General features: G+C 41.6%; 1 protein-coding gene across 1 annotated transcript in view; it reads left to right on the forward strand.

Annotated features, from left to right (window-relative positions):
- nphp4 (nephronophthisis 4) overlaps nt 1–17,681 on the forward strand; it is a 174,943-nt gene that overhangs the window by 8,080 nt on the left and 149,182 nt on the right. Inside the window, exons 3-4 of the mRNA XM_030119429.1 lie at nt 17,062–17,231; nt 17,607–17,671. Coding sequence (XP_029975289.1) covers nt 17,062–17,231; nt 17,607–17,671 — 235 coding nt within the window. The remainder of the gene's footprint in view (nt 1–17,061; nt 17,232–17,606; nt 17,672–17,681) is intronic.

Below are 17,681 nucleotides of genomic sequence, written 5' to 3' on the forward strand. Positions count from 1 at the left end.
GCACGACTTTCTGTCTCTTACAACATGCAGGGGGTTTGCCAAATTTAAGCTGTCAGTGTTGTAACAAAGCTACAGTTAAAACCCTCATCCCTCACGCTCTCTAAAAGCAGAGTCGTACTCCAGAAAGGCTGGCTCAGCTGAAGGAAAAACTCCTCTTTGAAGTCTGCCGTGCTTCTTGTTGTTGTTGCTGTGCGTCGTGCACGGTGTTTTGCCGTCTACCACGTATGAGTGCACACATGATTCACAGATTATTCAACCGTGGACGTTTGGCTGTCACATAGGAGGAAGCCGTGCCCTTTTCCCTTGTGTTTAGGTACAAGGTGAGACGGCTGCACGCTTGTGTCAACATTTCTGAGAGGAGAGGAGCCATGACAGGATCAATTCTGCCTCTTCCTGTTGATTTCTGTAAGCAAACAGATGTGATGGAAGGGGCCGGCTGATTCAAGATGAAGCTTTCAGGTTCTCTGGGATTATTTTGTGTGAATGATTGTCCTCTCCATTATGGCGTTCAAAGCCAATTCTTATATACAAGATTTTTCTTATTTAAATAACAAGTAGTCAATCTTTTCTTTTTTTGCTATTGCTGTATTCTGTTCTTCTGTTCTATTCGGATGTTAAGTATCTCTGTGATGGTGTCTAGAACTCAACAGATGTTTTTTTTATGGCCAGATAGCCACATTTAAAAGAAAACAAAAGAAATACAACTCAAGCTTTTTGGAACAAACGCTTTAATTGAAACAAAAAAGTCATAGATAGGTGAATGTAGAGTCCTGATATACCATCTGGAAGTGGTAATACTCATTGTGTGAATAAAGAAGGGTGTGAACGGATTAAAATCCGCAAAGACTTTTAATTTAAGTTCAACGTGTACGGGCGTTTAATTCCCGGCATCCTCTCACTGTCCCCCGGGGATAGGTATAATTGATGCCATTATCTATATTTAATTGATACTCATCCATAATTCTGTAAATAAAGGAGGGACATGTGGTGAAGGCAATTAAAAGTCGCTCGTAGTGAAACAACTGTTGCTTCTCGCTCTGCGCTGACTGTGTCTCCGTTCACTACGTTAAAGTTCGCCCACTCTTTTTAGCCCACACACTTTTACCGCTGTTCGCCATAACTACAGTCCACAGATTGTAAACAGTGTAGTCGCACAGATTAGCAGATGCTTGGATGGGAGGAAAGGTAATTTAACAGTCGGAAGTCTGAGGAAGCCCGACCTTAAGAGTGAAGGGGGTTGAGATGCTGATGGAGGGACGGTTCAGCTCAAACGTCGTATAGCAACCGGTGCCAATCTGTTGGTGATTAACGGAGATATTTCCATTAGATGTAATTAACCGTCGAATGGAGTACGTGACAGTGTTTTCATTAAGCAGATGTCCACCCACGCAGGTGATTTCTTCCTCTCTGGGTGCATGCTTATTAAGTGGCATGTGTTCTTGCAGCAGATACAAGTTTCAGACTTTTGACTTGAAATGAGGAATGACCTTCATGTGCTATCACCTATGATAAAAACTTAGCTTGTTTGCTCGTGTTAGACCAAGAGTATTCATTCTTTGTTGCAGTTTTTATAATCCTGAATCAATGACCCTAAGTTGGGTAAAGTGGCATTGACGATACATCGATGGATGAATAGTTTTTAACTCTAACATCTTCTGAGTTTTTGAAATAAATTCTCACCAAAAATCTACAAATAGATGTGTTATAAGGCCTTTTTGATTTATTTTATACTACAGCAGCAGTGGTAGCGACAGCAACAATAACCAGTAGCAGTTTTCTTTTGACATATCTTTCAAGTCAAATATAAAATTTGTCCACATTGATTGTTTTTGTCCTGCTTTATTTATCCTTGCTGTATGAAACCTTCAAGAAGCTTCTTAGTCTTTTTGAGATTTTAAGTTATTTTGTGGAGATTTCCTGTATTTTTACAACCTAATCAAATGATCTGCACACTATAAGCCAAGTTGTACCTGGTTTGTAGCATTTAGACAGAGACAATAATATTGACTATTATACTGGCAAGCACCCATTACTTCAAAACACACACACACACACACACACACGATAAGGCACAGTAATGTCCCATCAAGTTAGTGCAGTTGACTCAATTCAAATACTTTTTAAAAGTCACTGACATGTAAAAATGATAAAGCCCTCGATGCCTTTGTATTCTTCTCTCTGTTGTTAGACAATGACTCTCTGCAAGGCCAGTTAGCTGTCATTTGTTTTCTGTGTGACTCTGTGGGCAGTGGCAGGAGGCAGAGGCTTAGCGCACACTGAAAAGGACTTTACTAGAGTTTTGGAGTGAGAGCCAAAGGCAGGATACTTTAACTTTTGTTTGTTCGTCAGTGAGTATGTTTATTTCATACTTTGCATGACCTCCTTGAGGTCACTTTCTAAACTTTGGTCCACATTATCACAACTATTGGAGACCCATCTTTGTTTTGGTAGCTAAATTGATTGTTACCTTTGAAATCCAGTGTCAAGGGGCAGAATGTAGAGCCCAAACAGCCCAAAACAGCCAGATAGCTTATGAAGTAGAGCAAACTCTCAGGAGGATACGTTCTCCTCCCTTATTTTCACCTTGAATTAAATCAATCAAGGAGGAAACTCATTAGAAGTGAGGCTGAACCATAATTTAGACTAACACAAATAATACACATTTGTTCATAACTGTGACTGCAGTTACAGAATGCTGTATATATAATATCTGAGCAGATAGGTTAGGTTAAAAGCCCCAGAGGGCTCCATTACACTGCGGTCGATAATGTTCTGGCCTCATGAGTTCGATTCCAGATTGGGCCCTGTGAAATTTGCACATTCTTCCTGGGTGTGCATGTTTTTGTGCCCTCTTCGTTCCTGACAGAACATGGATCTTCCACTCGCTTCTCCAACTCTGACATCTGCGTGCATCCCAAGGTGTGTCAGGGTCTCTCTCTCTCTCGCTCTCTCTCTCTCTCTCTCTCTCTCTCTCTCTCTCTCTCTCTCTCTGTCTCTTGCACTTCCACCTGAGGGTCACTCAAGAGCCCTCTTGACCACCTGCCCATCTGACCTCTTCTAACCCTACGCTCATTGTTTTATCTCCTCCTCCATCGACCGCTGCATTGTTTATGTCTGAAGCTGCTCATTACAGATTCTTCTTGGCCACCAGCTCTGCAGGACGCTCCTCAGGTTTACAACCCACACAGGAGAACTTTCATATTTGATGCAAGGCACAGGAGGCCTTAGTCCTCAAGGCGAATGTCATCCTCATTAATTGTATCTGTGAATTTTGGGATTGTACAGCATCTCTTTGTGTTTGCCCTGTGCTGAATTGGTGACTTGTTTGAGCTTTGCCTTTACCCATGACCCCGAGTTGATGAAAGTGGAATCAAATGGAGAATTTCAACCTCTCCATCCCTCCCTCCATCAAGTTAGGGTCGCAGGGCGCTCATAAAATCCAGGAGATCACTGCTGTCGTTACCAGTCACCTTCTGAAATGTGCATGACTGAACATAATGTCACCGAGATCCACCTAAAAATTGTTGTTTTTCAGTCTGGGCTGAAGCAACTTAACAGACCAGCACTGTCATTATGGAAGACACAATAATGACAAGGCTAAAAATGCCATTATCACAATCATTTAGAAAAACGCTGTGGAGACACTACTTGTTGTTTTTTTTTCTTTTAAATCAATTTGGCAGCGCATAATTATTGTATTAAATAAAGCTTTTATTGGGATTACCAAATGAGTGTGTGACTGTGTGGGTAGTGTTTGCTCCAGTGTTGCAATTACCACCTTTTGTTTCGTGTGCTTGGCGAACACTTCGTAGCCCATGGGCTCTTCAACTTGTTGCTCTGCAGAGCGCCTTATTTTGAGAGGACCATGCCTGCCTTTTTTTTTTTTTTTTTTTTTTTTTTTTTTCCATGAAGACAGCTTCAGAAAGTAATGTATTTCTCTGGGGATGCCTTTCTGCGGCTTCAGCCTGTCTTAATAATTAACTCACGGTTGAGTATAGAGCATCTGTCAGACGGCAGCTTCCTTTCTGCGTATGCGGTCGGTTGTATTTTGACATTGATGCGTCACACCTGGCGGTGGGAATGTTTGGGGCACAGCTGGAAACGTGGCATCTACACGTCATGTTCAAAGCAGTGGTTTTTTTTAAAAGATTGTAATGAACAGTGATGTTGATATGACCAGGAGAGTTATTTTCATACAGATTTTCAAGTCTGCTCAGAGTAAATTGAGAACTGAGAGTTTTTATTATAATTATGAGGACATAACGGAATTTTGCGCACTCCTGGATTAAAGGCACAAATACAGGCGTGTGTACATCACTTTAAAAAGAATACTTATGAATAGATAAATAATTGATGAAGCACTTGTGGAGAAAGGATTGAAAGTGTCACTGCAGGGGGCGATCGCTCTCAAATGGATCAATAGGATTTGTTTTCAAAACGTAGTCATGTAAACACAAATTGAAAATGCACAAATGATCCATTTTCACTCGAAACCAGTTTTTGAAAGTTGTCACTGTGTTTTGATGCACCAGAACTAGTTGAATCTGAGGGCCAGTTCATGAAAAGTTGCTTAAAATGCACTAGATAAACCTAACCGTAAGAATAATGTTTAATATGGCTGCATTGTCGGACACGCATTTGTTTTGTGTAGTGGAAAATAAAGCAATTTGCTTGAAATGGTAGGAAAATCATTCGCTTTCAGTTTCAAATGAAGACTTTATTCAGTTTTAATATGTTTGAAAAGGTCCTGCGCAAAGTGCAGGATCAGAATAAAATTGCATTATAGACCAGACGGTCCTGTCCACACCACTTTAATACTCTCACCTGTTGAGGCAAATACCTTCAGGTTGCCACATTTGTAATGATTTGCAGTTGAAAATAGTTTCCACTCGCATTATCATCTCTATTGTGAGAAACATTTGCTGACAGCTGCAGTGCTCAGCTGTTTTAGGGAAGTAACACATTTCTCCCTTGAATTTTCTGAAGATCAGAAAGAATGAAATGGAAGAGACGGGTCCAGGAGCTTAGAGACGTGAAGGTAAAGTACTTCTTTAAAAAAAAAAAAAACAGACAAAAAAAAACATATTTGTTGAAAATGGGAAGCATGCCAGCACCAGCCAAACTGAATTACGTTCGTTGTATGAATGGTCTCTGGCCTCAAATGGCCCAAAGGCTTCTTCTATCCCCTTCATTGACCTGCTAAGTGCTGAGATAAATGGCTCGCTGTAAAACATGAACCTTTATTGAGTCTTGCGGTGTCTTGTCTTCCACTCTTTGTTTTCTTTTACAAGGCATGGCACTTCCTCCAGTATAAAGTAGCAAGCCCATGAAAACCGCCCGTGTGAAAAGCCCTTATGATTGATGGACAAAGGAGCTGCCGTGGCTGCAAAGACAGGCCCTCAGCTTACCTCCATGCTTAAGTCCTGCTCCCAGCTGGCACGCCACGCTAAGAGATATACACATCAATTATACATGGAGACGGTGGGGGCGCGAGCTGCACTGCCTCGCCTGCGAACTGATCAATATTTCAGCTCCGAGGGGACCAAACATCTAGCAGAGTAGATGCTGCTTAACAGCTTTACACAGCAGAGTGGCACACCCTGTAATACACAGCTGTGTATTGTTCGCGCATGTGTGTGTGTGTGTGTGTGTGTGTGTGTGTGTGTGTGTGTGTGTGTGTGAGAGACATTGAGGGAATTTAGGAGCCATCAAGAGCGACTGCTGAGGTGACAGTGGGGAGAGATGAGAGCTTGAGGAGGTTTTGAGTGGGTGTGCGTGTGTGTGTGTGTGTGTGTGTGTGTGTGTGTGTGTGTGTGTGTGTGTGTGTGTGTGTGTGTGTGTGTGTGTGTGTGTGTGTGTGTGTGTGTGTGTGTGTGTGTGTGTGTGTGTGTACATACGTGCTGTGTATTTGTACGTGTGTGCGGACTTCCACTTTATCTCCTCTTCTTCCATCCCGATCTCATGTCTTCTTACTCCGCTTTTTCCGTCCGCTTGCAAGAATTTAAAAACACTACTTACTGTGTGCATTTTCCATCTTTTTGGTGTGGGTTCAGATGATTAGGTTCAAATGCTCAAAGCTGCGTCACATCTATTGTATGTGTGTCAACAAGAGGGTTGGAAAATGTCAGAAAGTGTTTGTTTTTGTGTTTTGTTGTTGCCTTCCTTGACATGTCAGCTTCATCTTTAACTTCTTTGAATGTTGAGTCTGGCAAAGTTCCCCTACTGTCTTCCTGCTGTTGTATGCTTTCCCTGCATTCCTCCCATATTGCGATGTTCCACCTGTGTTTAGACAATGCCCACAGTTCGTCTTTGAGGCGGCATTTCAGACAGGATTCATAACGTGTCAGGAGAGAACGGCTCCGGTGACAAACTGACAGAGTGCCGCGGTGTGTTATTGACAAAGAACGGGATGTTTTGTTGGTGTCTGAGACAAAACAGCAAACACCACAGTCGCAGTAGCTAAAGTAAAGGGAGAAGTTGGAGAGTTGTGCTGATTGAGATGCTTTAGATGCATTCTAATGTGTTTTAGAAAATACAGCCTGTGCTTTAACCTGACAGCAGTTAGCGTGTATTCGGCCTCACACCGGCCTTGGCTCTGCTTTGGGGCCTTTAGCCCGTTCAATATTTGTCTCTTGTATTTGTTTTTTAAATGCTACTGCTGTTTTGTTGACAGTCACGAAAAAATATCTGATTTTTGTGCACAGTTGTGGAAATAGTCCATAAGCATAACTACTACACTACCTGCTCTTGACTGGTAGTACTTATGCTAGAGCCTGATGTGTTTTATGTTGCTTTTACCAGGTTTGGGTCATCCATTGTATTGCACCATTAAATTACACAGTAAATAATTGGGAGTGGTTTTAAATTCTTGAACTGGACAATTTTCACGTTGTCCTGCTCTTGACAGAAAAGTGAGGTTTTAGAAAATAGGGAAAAGCTATGCAAAGACAAGTTTACCTCTTTTTAAACAACTCTTCACAATGTTTTTGAACCCATGTCAGCCTAAAGTAGCTAAAGACGACAATTAGGAGAAAGTGAGCGAATTGCAGTACAGTGCCAGTCCATGCTGGATAGAAATGGCAGCATTGTCACCCTCCTTCCTTGGAGACGTACCATGTAATTGGAGTGTTTCGTCAGTAATTGCTGCAGTGCTCTCATCTTTGGCTGATAGTTCAGCTTTCCCCCCTTCTGTCCTTTATTCTGTTTTTTCCCCCTCTTTAGTTTCTCTGACATATATAACCACCTCTTAAAAAAAAAAAAAAACTTCAGCCACATTTCAGGGATGCCGTGCTCGTTGCTACCATCAGTGCATTTCAAGCCTGTTTTTACCCCCTCCTCAAACCACTCACTCAGATGACAGCAAATAACACCTTTTCTGTCTTCTCCTTCTCTATCAGTTCCATTACACGTTTTGTTATTTTTCCACCTGTCATGCTTGCGGGTTTCAACACTCCTTCACTCTCTCTGCCTCCTTTACACACACATTCCCGATGCATGAAAATGGTTAAAGGTCCAATAGCACGGCTGGGACATTGGCACAAAGCACCCAATTTCATAATCCAGATTCAGCAATGAGGATTATTCTTGGTTCCGCGCTGCTGTTCGAGCAGTTGACTGTTCTCACCACATTATGAAATAATGTAGGAATGTGTTGTTAAAGCTGGAAATGAGTCATCGCCATGGCTCTGTTCTCTGGTTCTTAGTCTCCCTCCTTTTAATTGCATTTTTTGACTGTGTAAAGAAAGCCAGAGTCTTAAAGTACCCCACTTTCCCACTTTTGGTGTTTTGACTGTTACATTCCAGTGTTGCCTCAATAGATCACGTCCTTCAGATATTTGGTCTTTTAAACTGACAGGTGCATCAGAAGTACTCCTGGATTGGCTGGTTACATGCCAGTGGAGTTAAGGGCTTCACCAATGACCCACAGTGGTGACTGTCAGCAGTGGGATTTGAACCAGTGAACTTCTGATCACAAGTTCACCTCCTTAATTGCCCCATAAACCTCATAAATAGATCCCCTTTCAGAAGATACTTGGATATCTGTTCGGCTTCTTGTTGATGTCCGGGTGAATTTACTTGCTAATAAATGGGGAGATCATGTCATCACTCTCAAAATACACCTGTTCACTGTACTTCTGCTGGTACTGTTTTCATATTTTGTACAGTACTGACAAAAGATTAAAAAAAGAGAGTAATTAGAATTGGTCTAATTACTGTTTTTAAAAATCTGACCAAAAAGTTGCTGAGAAAAGCCCTCAACTTGAGGTATTTTCATTTAAATTCATTAAATTATTATGGCAGATGAAAAGACTGATATATAGCAAAAAAGAATAGCTTTCTCAAGTAAATCATTGTTTTTAACAGACTTGAACAGATGCAGTCCTCGCCATTTACACCCCGCTGTATTTCAGACTCGTCCCAAGTGCTGCCTGCAACCTTTAGTTTCGACCACCAGGAGGAATATTGCTGCGTTCTTTTGACAACTCTCACATGCGCCTCCATTTTCATGCCTCCTCTCCGCTTCTCACCGCACCGCGCCGCGCCCTCCCAACTACAGTGTGAACCTGTCACCTTATGCTAACCAAGCCTCAACACTGGCCGTCATGTCATGCTCCTCGCTCTTGCTGCTCCAGCCGTCAGAGAATCTCCTCAGCTCTATGAGCATAGTAACCGAGATAAACGCCCTTTTAGCACTTTCAGAACTTCACAGTGGGACTGACCATTTTTTTTCGCCCCTACTATTTGTGCAAGAAATGGTCATACCAGATAAGCACGACACTGTCTCGAATGTTTTGAGATGTAATACCACCATCAAACAAAAATAAGCACACATTTTAGGGAAATGGTAAGGTCGGCACTCTCACCTCACAGTGAGTATATCTTATGTTTGAGTCCGAGCTGAGGATCATTCTGTGCAGAGTTTATCCAAAAAATGACACTCTCAAAACTCCGGGAGTTAACCGTGGCCTAAATATTGTTGTGTAAACAGCACCTCAGTTGGTTGTAGATGCAAATGTAAATTTGTGATTCTTTCTCTGTCTTTGTCCTGCTGACATGTGCAGGGTGTCAGCTCAGTTTGGCATCAGCTGTTGTTGATGTTCCTTTGTGCGATCATGATGGGTTTATGTCCTGTTTTTGATTGGCTATACTCCTCATCCTATCCTTGTTGCATTTACAGTTGTAATATAACTTTTAATTTGTAACAGAGTAGTGAACTTTTGATCGTCACGGAGCATCTTATCTTTAAAAATATATCTAAAATTCAGTTTTTTCTCAAGGGAACCTGCGGGATGCTAATTTCCTACAAAAATACATTATCAATGTTGCACTTAATAACTTTCTCTACACTTAAGGTTACTAATGGTTCCTTGTGGGGAAAAGAAGCTGTAACAGTGGAAATGTGATGAGAAGGTCGACTCTAACAAAAGTGCCAGCCAATACATCAGTGTCGGTCTTCAGAAAGACTCTCAATCTGTGACTGAGAAATGATCACAGGACAGAGTGGTTTCTTAATCACACTAATTGCAGTTTTCCTTCACTTTATTAATCACCTGGACGTGTTGTTTAGCTTGACCATTCCCTCATTAATAGGTAATGTTCCTTTGGCTTTATTAATCACTGCCGGGTGACGTGTCTATTTGACGTCACTCGGTGTGTTGACATAGTTGCTTGCTGCAGTTGATTCTCAAAAGTTTAAAACCTGCGATTTTTGAAAGTCTCTCACTGTCACGCATGCATACCGGTCTGATCTGCCCAGCTGCGATCCATGACATTATTGGCCACAGGGCCCGAAGCCTCTGTCCCTGTCATTTTCTCTGCCCCTCTATCATCCACACCACCATCTCTCATCTTTCCCATGCTGGTGACAGTCAAAGAATTTCACACCAAGGATTTGTGATGGTGATACCCGCTGGTTCTGTGCCTGTAAAATGACTCGCTGTATATATCTCTCGCTCTCGCCATCACTTCAAGGCATTGGCTATGCTGCCAGTATCAAAGCCCAAAATCTTCCAGAGTGCGTGTACTTGTTTAACTTTGCAAGTCTTCATGAGTTGAGTTTCATGACTTTTGGTTTGTGATGAAGGAGCACGATACACTCAGTGATGTACACATCCAGCAGATACTCACAGTTATGTCTTTATTTACAACACGTGGCCCAGATTGTGTGTAAATGTGCCATCTTGCTGTTATGACAGCCTTTTGTCAGCTTGGGGATTTCAGAAAACATGCATGCAGAGGGATGAATAGCTCAGACAGGCATGCGAGTCATGAAAAACTGGCTTGATGTCCAAGTGCAAGTGTATGTTTCTTAAATGGAAATGGATCGTTTCCTTTAGGAAGCCTTCAGGGGTCAGAAAACGGGTCCATGTCAATTACACTCCAGTTGCTCTGGACTTTTCTTTGCAAAACCCATGCTCATTTTCAGCCCCTTTGTTTTCTGCAATGCCTGTGATTCCCCTCTTGAGTGCTTGCCCAGCTGCCCACAAGTCGAGCATTTGAATGACCACCTCAAGGGGCAGGAAAAAAAATCAGCTTCGGTTTTTGTACTTTGATAGCACTGCTACACTGTCATAATTGCCTCTTGAGCTCAGACTGTAAAGTAAATAATTGGAAGGTGCAAAGCTATTAGACATGTTTTTGTTGATGTTTTCCCAAGGTAAGTTATTGACATTTTCCAATACTCACTGCAGTTTGCTCATCATTTTACTTGGACGCATGCCTGACCTGCTGACAGAGCATGTACAGCCGACTGACTCTGAAACATTCATATTTAGTTATGCCTTCAGCCAGCGGCCTGAGGGAATATGTAATTTGTTTGCCTGTATCCAGAGAATGTCAGGAGGAAGAGGTCCTCCGTTTTAGAGATCGGGCTCACATATTCGCTGTCACATAATTATGAACTCATTTTCTCTTGATGGTGAATTTTCAGACACTGTAAAAGGGGCTGGCGCACTAAGGGAGTAGTTCATAGGCTGCACCATCTTAATTTAACACAATCATCCTGAGGTTGTATCTGAGCAAAAGCAAATTGAGCAGACTGAGCAGCTGCATGACACTATTACAAAGTGACTTGTTAGTTTAATGATTTTTGACAAGCAGGGCATTGAAACTTGGTGTGGATCTTAATGATTTTTAACATTTGATGCCACTGAAATATAAGTTACGTTGATGACCATTCTTCAGCTGACAGCTGAAAAGTGTTCTTGGTCTCTACAGAACTTCAGCAGCATGTTTTACTGTGTTCAAATAAAACTCTTCAGTTTTGCTACCAAGCATCAAAAGAGCAGGAAAATAACCTTAGGTCCTGTTTACACGGAAAAGTTTCAAGTGAGAATGCATCATTTTTGTGTTTTTGTTCCATCAAAGTTTTACATTTACTCAGCAATGTTTTTAAAGCAATCTTTGTTTACATGAAAAAGCCAAGAACACTGGAAAAAAATGTAGTTTTAATGTTGGGCCACTAGTGGGTGCTGTTATTTGATTTTGTAACGGAACCACACACACGCTGAGAACAAGACACTATGAACATTAACAAAGATTGTTAATTGCCATAGTTGTATTGCTATTGCAGGTGACAGTGCACTCTAAAAGTACCAAGTCCCAGGAATTTTCAAAAATGTGCGTTTTCTCCCGTTTTGAAGACGTAACATTTTCACAAAGTTCCACTTTATAAGCTGTTTCCAAAAAGCTGCATTTTCAGTGCCACTGAACAACATTGTCATGTTAGTGGACAACCACAACGCAACTAAATTATCTTGTTTTCACTTGAAAAGCTGTCATACCTCATGTGATTGTCAAAGGTGGTCCCTTTCTGTAAAAAAAATGGAAGTTCTAATACATTTTACATTTTGACTAATTACTGATTTAACTTTTCAAACATACAGTGAAACTATTTCGCCTAAACATCGTCACACTTTGGAGAGCTACCTGATTTCTATATGATGGCTGAAGGCCTACAGGGCAAACACAGACAAACAGGTCCGCACACTGCTTTTTCACTGCTATAACAAACAAACCAACTCAAAAACAAGCATCATTTTGGCTCCCTATTGCATATTGTTGCTGAAATGTGCAATACAAATAAAACTTTTGTTGCCTCGTCTCCACTGTTCCCTCGCTCTTCCATTGACAGCCGTCTCGTTGCTCAGTCTTCTATCACCAGCCTCCGTGCTGGCGAGGCTTTAATGTCACCCCATCTCTGTCCTCCTCTCTTTTCTTAAATTATGAGGATTAGCTATTTACCCCCGTGAGAATCGATTACTGCTTTGTTGACAGTCCCCGTGGAGCATAACCTCTCATTAGAGCCGACATATGCTGCAGCCAGCATCGCTGCCGATGCAAGCTGTTTTCCCAGTGACATCTCCCGATGCTTCCACGGTGTTGGAAGGAGTGAAATCTCATAACGCTGCCTTAATGTAAAGTTCTGGTGAAGCACAGTGGTGCTTTACTCGAGCAAACTCGAGTGTCAGAGTGAAATGCTTGGCCTAATTTTTCCTGTTTGTCCAAACCATTACAATCATTCTTATTTTCAGTTCTGTACCACAGAACAGCGCACAGCTGAAGATCAGATGTCTGAGCATATAGTGTGACATTCAAACAAGAAAATTATAAAAACACAAAATATAATCGATTGAAAGTATATGAATTGTCTACACTGCACTTAATGTAATCTGATGTTTCAGACACAATGTTGCTATTTAAAATCATGGAAGACATAGCAAGCCGTGAATTTTAATGGAAAACAAAAAATGGGGGCTTCTGCACTGTGGCCAAGCTTTCATGCATTTGTTGAGCTGTGGTTGTTTTATTATTATTTTTTTTTTCTGTAGCACTTAATTATTCCAAATTGAACACACAATATTTGGTCTTTGGGGACCAACACATTTGTTTATTTTTTGCCAGAGATTGGACCAAAATCAATTTGGAGATGTATCAAAGCAGAGGAATGGAAGAAAAAGGAAATGAAGCTTTGACTTGGATGAGCGATGTCCGCGGTCTGGATTGCTTTGAGACGTCTGCAAATCTCACATTATCACAGTGAGAGGAAACTTGAGGGAAGATAATCGAAGATCACCCCCCCCCACCCCCCACCCCCCCCCCCCCCCCCCCCCCCACCCCCAATTCCGGTTTTTTGTTTATGCGATTTGGGAAAGGTTCAAGAAGAGCTCATTGAAAGATTTGATTTGGGAGTTACGGTTGGAGGGAAATAGATAAATGGAGTGAAAATAAAGTTTCCAATCCATGCATACAGAATGGCATGCATCCTGGATGGGCGATGCTTTTTACTCTCCCAACTCAGACGGTGTTTCTGCTCGTGGAAATCTGTTTGAATTCCAGTTTTGCAAACAGGGCAAATGCTTCTTACCTCAGAAAATGTGCTTTGTCATTGAGGAATGAGTCACTTTCAGAGTAGATAAGATAAATTGTATTAGGATTTCATAAAATTGCCCTGCTTTCAAAGTATCCATCTAAAGTTCACAGGATGAATTTTTTGTATGTTTTATTTTTTCACAACTTTCAGGGCTTTTGTGTTCAGGCCTTGCAGGAGGATGCGTCAGTGCTGAATCACCTCCAGCAGGTCACGTTTCTTTGAGAAAGCGCGCCGGTCTGTGAGCTGTGTAGTATCCTGGTCAATGAGGAGACATGAAAACGAACACCTGATTAAAAATCCTTTTTTTTTTTTTTTTTTTAAATCTGTATTCACCAGTGTTTGTGCATGGAAAACTCGTCATTTAAACTCACCATGCACTGAGATGAAAGTCTGATATGTCTCAAATAGGAATGCCTCAGAGGCTTTGAATCTGAATACACAGCTTTGTGGTGGCTGATAGCTGAGTCTAAATACGAACGGGTTTTTTTGCCACTTTGTGCTTGGAGAGATTGGTTCTGTATTTCCAGGTACCTCACGTCTTCCTGTAGCATTGCTTTCTGTTGATGCCGTCATGTTCTTCTTTATGGTTTTGAAAAAAATAACAGGCTTTATTGTACTCAGGGACCAATGGATCAGAGAGAATTTGTGGGCCTCTTTATCATATCCGGGCCTTTGTACATGTAAATCAGCGTGGCTCTGCCGTAGGTAGGATATTATTTTCAATTTGAATGGCGCATCAGAGTCTGTAAACAATTGCACCTATACCTGGCATGGACTACAAACGGGCTCCCGATAGGTTCCTCTGTCTCCCTTTGAACTTGTCTAAAAATAGCAAGGTCAAACCCCCCCCTGCAGAATTCTAAAGAGTCTGCTCACAGGGGGACATACCCTCCTTCTGAATGCGAAAAAAAATAAATAAATAAAAAAATTATATGTATATATATATATATATATATATATATATATATTTTTTTTTTTTTTTTTTTTTTTTTTTTTTTTTTTTTTCATGGCACATCCTTACACCCATGTGCTTTTACTCATTCTTTTTAGATACCTGTGACAATGTGAGCTTGGCATGACCACATAAAAGCAGCGCTGTGAAGAGAAAGGTTTTATACTGGGGTGTATTACATGATTGAAGCATAGAAAAACAATCAGTTGCAGTCTGAAGGATCACATTTGAACAGTATTGTTTGTTTGTGTGAAGACTCCATCTCCACCTCATCTGCACTCGTCACATTTTCAGAGATACAGCTTGATAACATGATCGCACGCATTTCATTATCTCATCTCCGAGGGGCTGATTGAGTGTTTCTTTCTTTATGGACTGCAAACTTTGGTGTATGAAGTGTCATCAGCTCATACAGAGCAGCATTCGTTTCAGATTAGAGCAGCGGTTCCCAAACTATGGGTCAGATCTCCCCAGAGGGCCAGCAGTACCAACATCATTTTTCATTCACTTTTGATTTCTGTTTTAGAAGAAAAAACGGCTGAAAGAAAACATTAAATCAACTGAACTGAAGTCATTCAAATTGGCACACCACACCAAATCCAGTCCCCCTCCCTTAGCAGTATTCATGTATTTGGCCAAAACATTCCCCTCTCTTCCACTGTCACAAACCTTGGAGTCAAACTTGACCCACACTTGTCATTTGATACCCACATCCGCCACCTCTGTAAGGTCTCCTTCCTTCACCTCAAAAACATTGCCAAACTCCGCCCCTCCCTCTTCCAACCAGATGCCAAAAAAAATGATCCATGCCTTTATCTCCTCCAGGCTGGACCACTGTAATGCCCTCCTCATCAGGATCCCTGGCAAGAATCTCCAAAAGCTCCAGCACATACAGAACTGTGCTGCCCGGGTCCTGACGAGGAGGCGCAAATATGACCACATCACTCCTGTTCTCCAATCTCTTCACTGGTTGCCAATTCAATACAGAATACATTTCAAACTCTGCCTCCTCACCTACCAATGTGTGCACAGAACTGCCCCTGCCTACCTCAGAGAACTCCTCTCCCCACACACCGCCCCACCAAGCCTCCGCTCCACCACCTCCACCTACCGCCTGCACCAGCCCAGAACCAAACTCTGCACCATGGGTGACAGAGCATTTCAGGCGGTCGCCCCTCGGCTCTGGAATGAGCTGCCAGAGACCTTGAGGGCCCCACAGAGTGTGGAATTGTTCAAGAAAGGCCTAAAGACTTTTCTTTTTAAAAAAAGCCCACACTCTTGAGTCAACCACTTAAATTTTCAGATTTGTTACTCATTAATACTTTTGTTTTTTTATTATTATGCTGTGCTAATTGTGTCATGTTTTTATTATTGATTTATCTGTATGTGGCACTTTGAGATTTCTGTTTGAAATGGAAAGTGCATTATAAACAAAATGTATTATTATTATTATTATTATTGTTATTATTATTTTAGTAGAACACATTTCTAGACCTGAGTTTCTGATAGAGATAAAAAAAAAAAAAAAAAAAAAAAGCTTCGGTGCAAAACTGAAGTGTGAGTCGAGTTCCAGATGAGGCATGAAGACCTGCCAGATTCCAAATTAAAATCCCTTAACTAACAATAAAAGAGTTGTGCTTTTATCTTCCGGCTGTTACGAGTCGGGGGGCTGTGGGTGAGCGTTGTGGTTTTATCTCCATGAGAACCAAGGGGGTTTACAGAGATTAAGAAGACATGTTGGTCGACTTGACTCGGGAATTCTGATAATGTTGCGATTATCTCCTTTGTGCCGTTTTACTAGATAACTCTGTCTGCGAACATCAGAGAGTTAAGAGTCATGTGCTCGTGCATGTGCCTGATGTAAAAGACCCTACTCGTTTTTCACAGTTCTTACAGACAACTTTTAACATTTTCTACAGACACACCTTTATGCGTAAAAAATAGAATAATTCTGCAGGTAAATAAGAAAAAAAAAGGCACACTGGGTAAAAATTTCCTTCCATGTTTTCCGTGGAAACATGCAGTGTAACTGTATGAACGAAAGACACGGCATGCTCAGTGTGTTTAATGTTCTTATTCTGAATGTCGTTGAAATGCAGCAACTCGATACGACAGCAACAGTTGATGCTCGGAGCCAAACTAGGTGCCGTGGGACTGTACACCATCTGTACTTGTTTATAGGTCATTTCCCTGAAGTGGTTCCCAACATGCTGTTTATTGGTCATTATTATGGTATATGTCGTGTGAGTCATCTTGATCTTTCTGCAATATGCTTGGTCTCTTTGGCACTGAAGAGGGCATTCAGAGTGTGGAGAATACTTTCGCTAATATCAGAAATGTACAGTATATTTATATCACACAAACTTTTTGTTTACTCTTGTGTCTCGCAGGCATCAGTGACTCATGCCTCTTTGCTTTAATGTGAAGCTGCCATTTGCAAAGACCTGGGTCGTGAAGTCAGTTCAGGATGCAAAAAGTCTGCTTATTTGTACAGTTCGTCTCCGCTGCAGTTGGTTCACTTTATTCACAGTTGGCGCTGAAACATAAACTTCCAGGCCACTTCATGAGCTGCCCGTCTCATATGTTAATGACTTGAATAATCCACCTCTCAATGTAATGCAATGGGAAAAAAAAATGTCGCGCCAGGCCATGTTTATATAAGTACCTAATGTAGTTTTGCAGTTTATTTCAGGATTGTGGATGTTTCTCTGACCTCCATCTGCATGTTTTTCCCTAGGTCCTGTACTTCCACACGTCTCTGCTGTTGCCCAGCACTCTGCTGGTTATCGAGCTGGTGTCGCTGTCGCCCATGCCAGACGGCTCCCATCAGGCTGTGGGGCGAGGCTTCACTGTCCTGGAGCTTTTCACCAGCAGGCCAGAGGCTCCCACTCTTGAGGGGGACAGAAGGTGATTAGCCCATTTGTAATTACCCCAGCCGGGGATTAATGAATTTACCCATGAGGAAGATGGTTGAAGGACAAGTATATTTACAATGAAGGGGCTTTGCTGCTCTGAGTGTTGTTTACGACCGGCGTGGTTGGTCTTACATTCCTACACCTTGTTATTTAGATAATATGTCATTAATGCGGCAATGGTTTGAAAATCAGAATAAATAGTTATCAAAATAATACATTTTAAAAATTCCAGATCTTTATAATGGCTCCCACTTTGTATTCTGATGTCGATTGTTTTCAGACAATAGGGCAGGGACTTTTCTTTAATGTGGTGACCTAGAGCAGTTCTGTACATTGTTGAACCTCAGATTAGTTTTTTTCCTCCCAGGCTGAATCTACATCATGGATCACCAAGAACCCTGCTCCACCCTCTGTTGAAGGACACCTCTGAATGTAAGGATCT

Source organism: Salarias fasciatus, chromosome 20, assembly GCF_902148845.1.
Source record: "Salarias fasciatus chromosome 20, fSalaFa1.1, whole genome shotgun sequence".
Taxonomy (NCBI): domain Eukaryota; kingdom Metazoa; phylum Chordata; class Actinopteri; order Blenniiformes; family Blenniidae; genus Salarias; species Salarias fasciatus.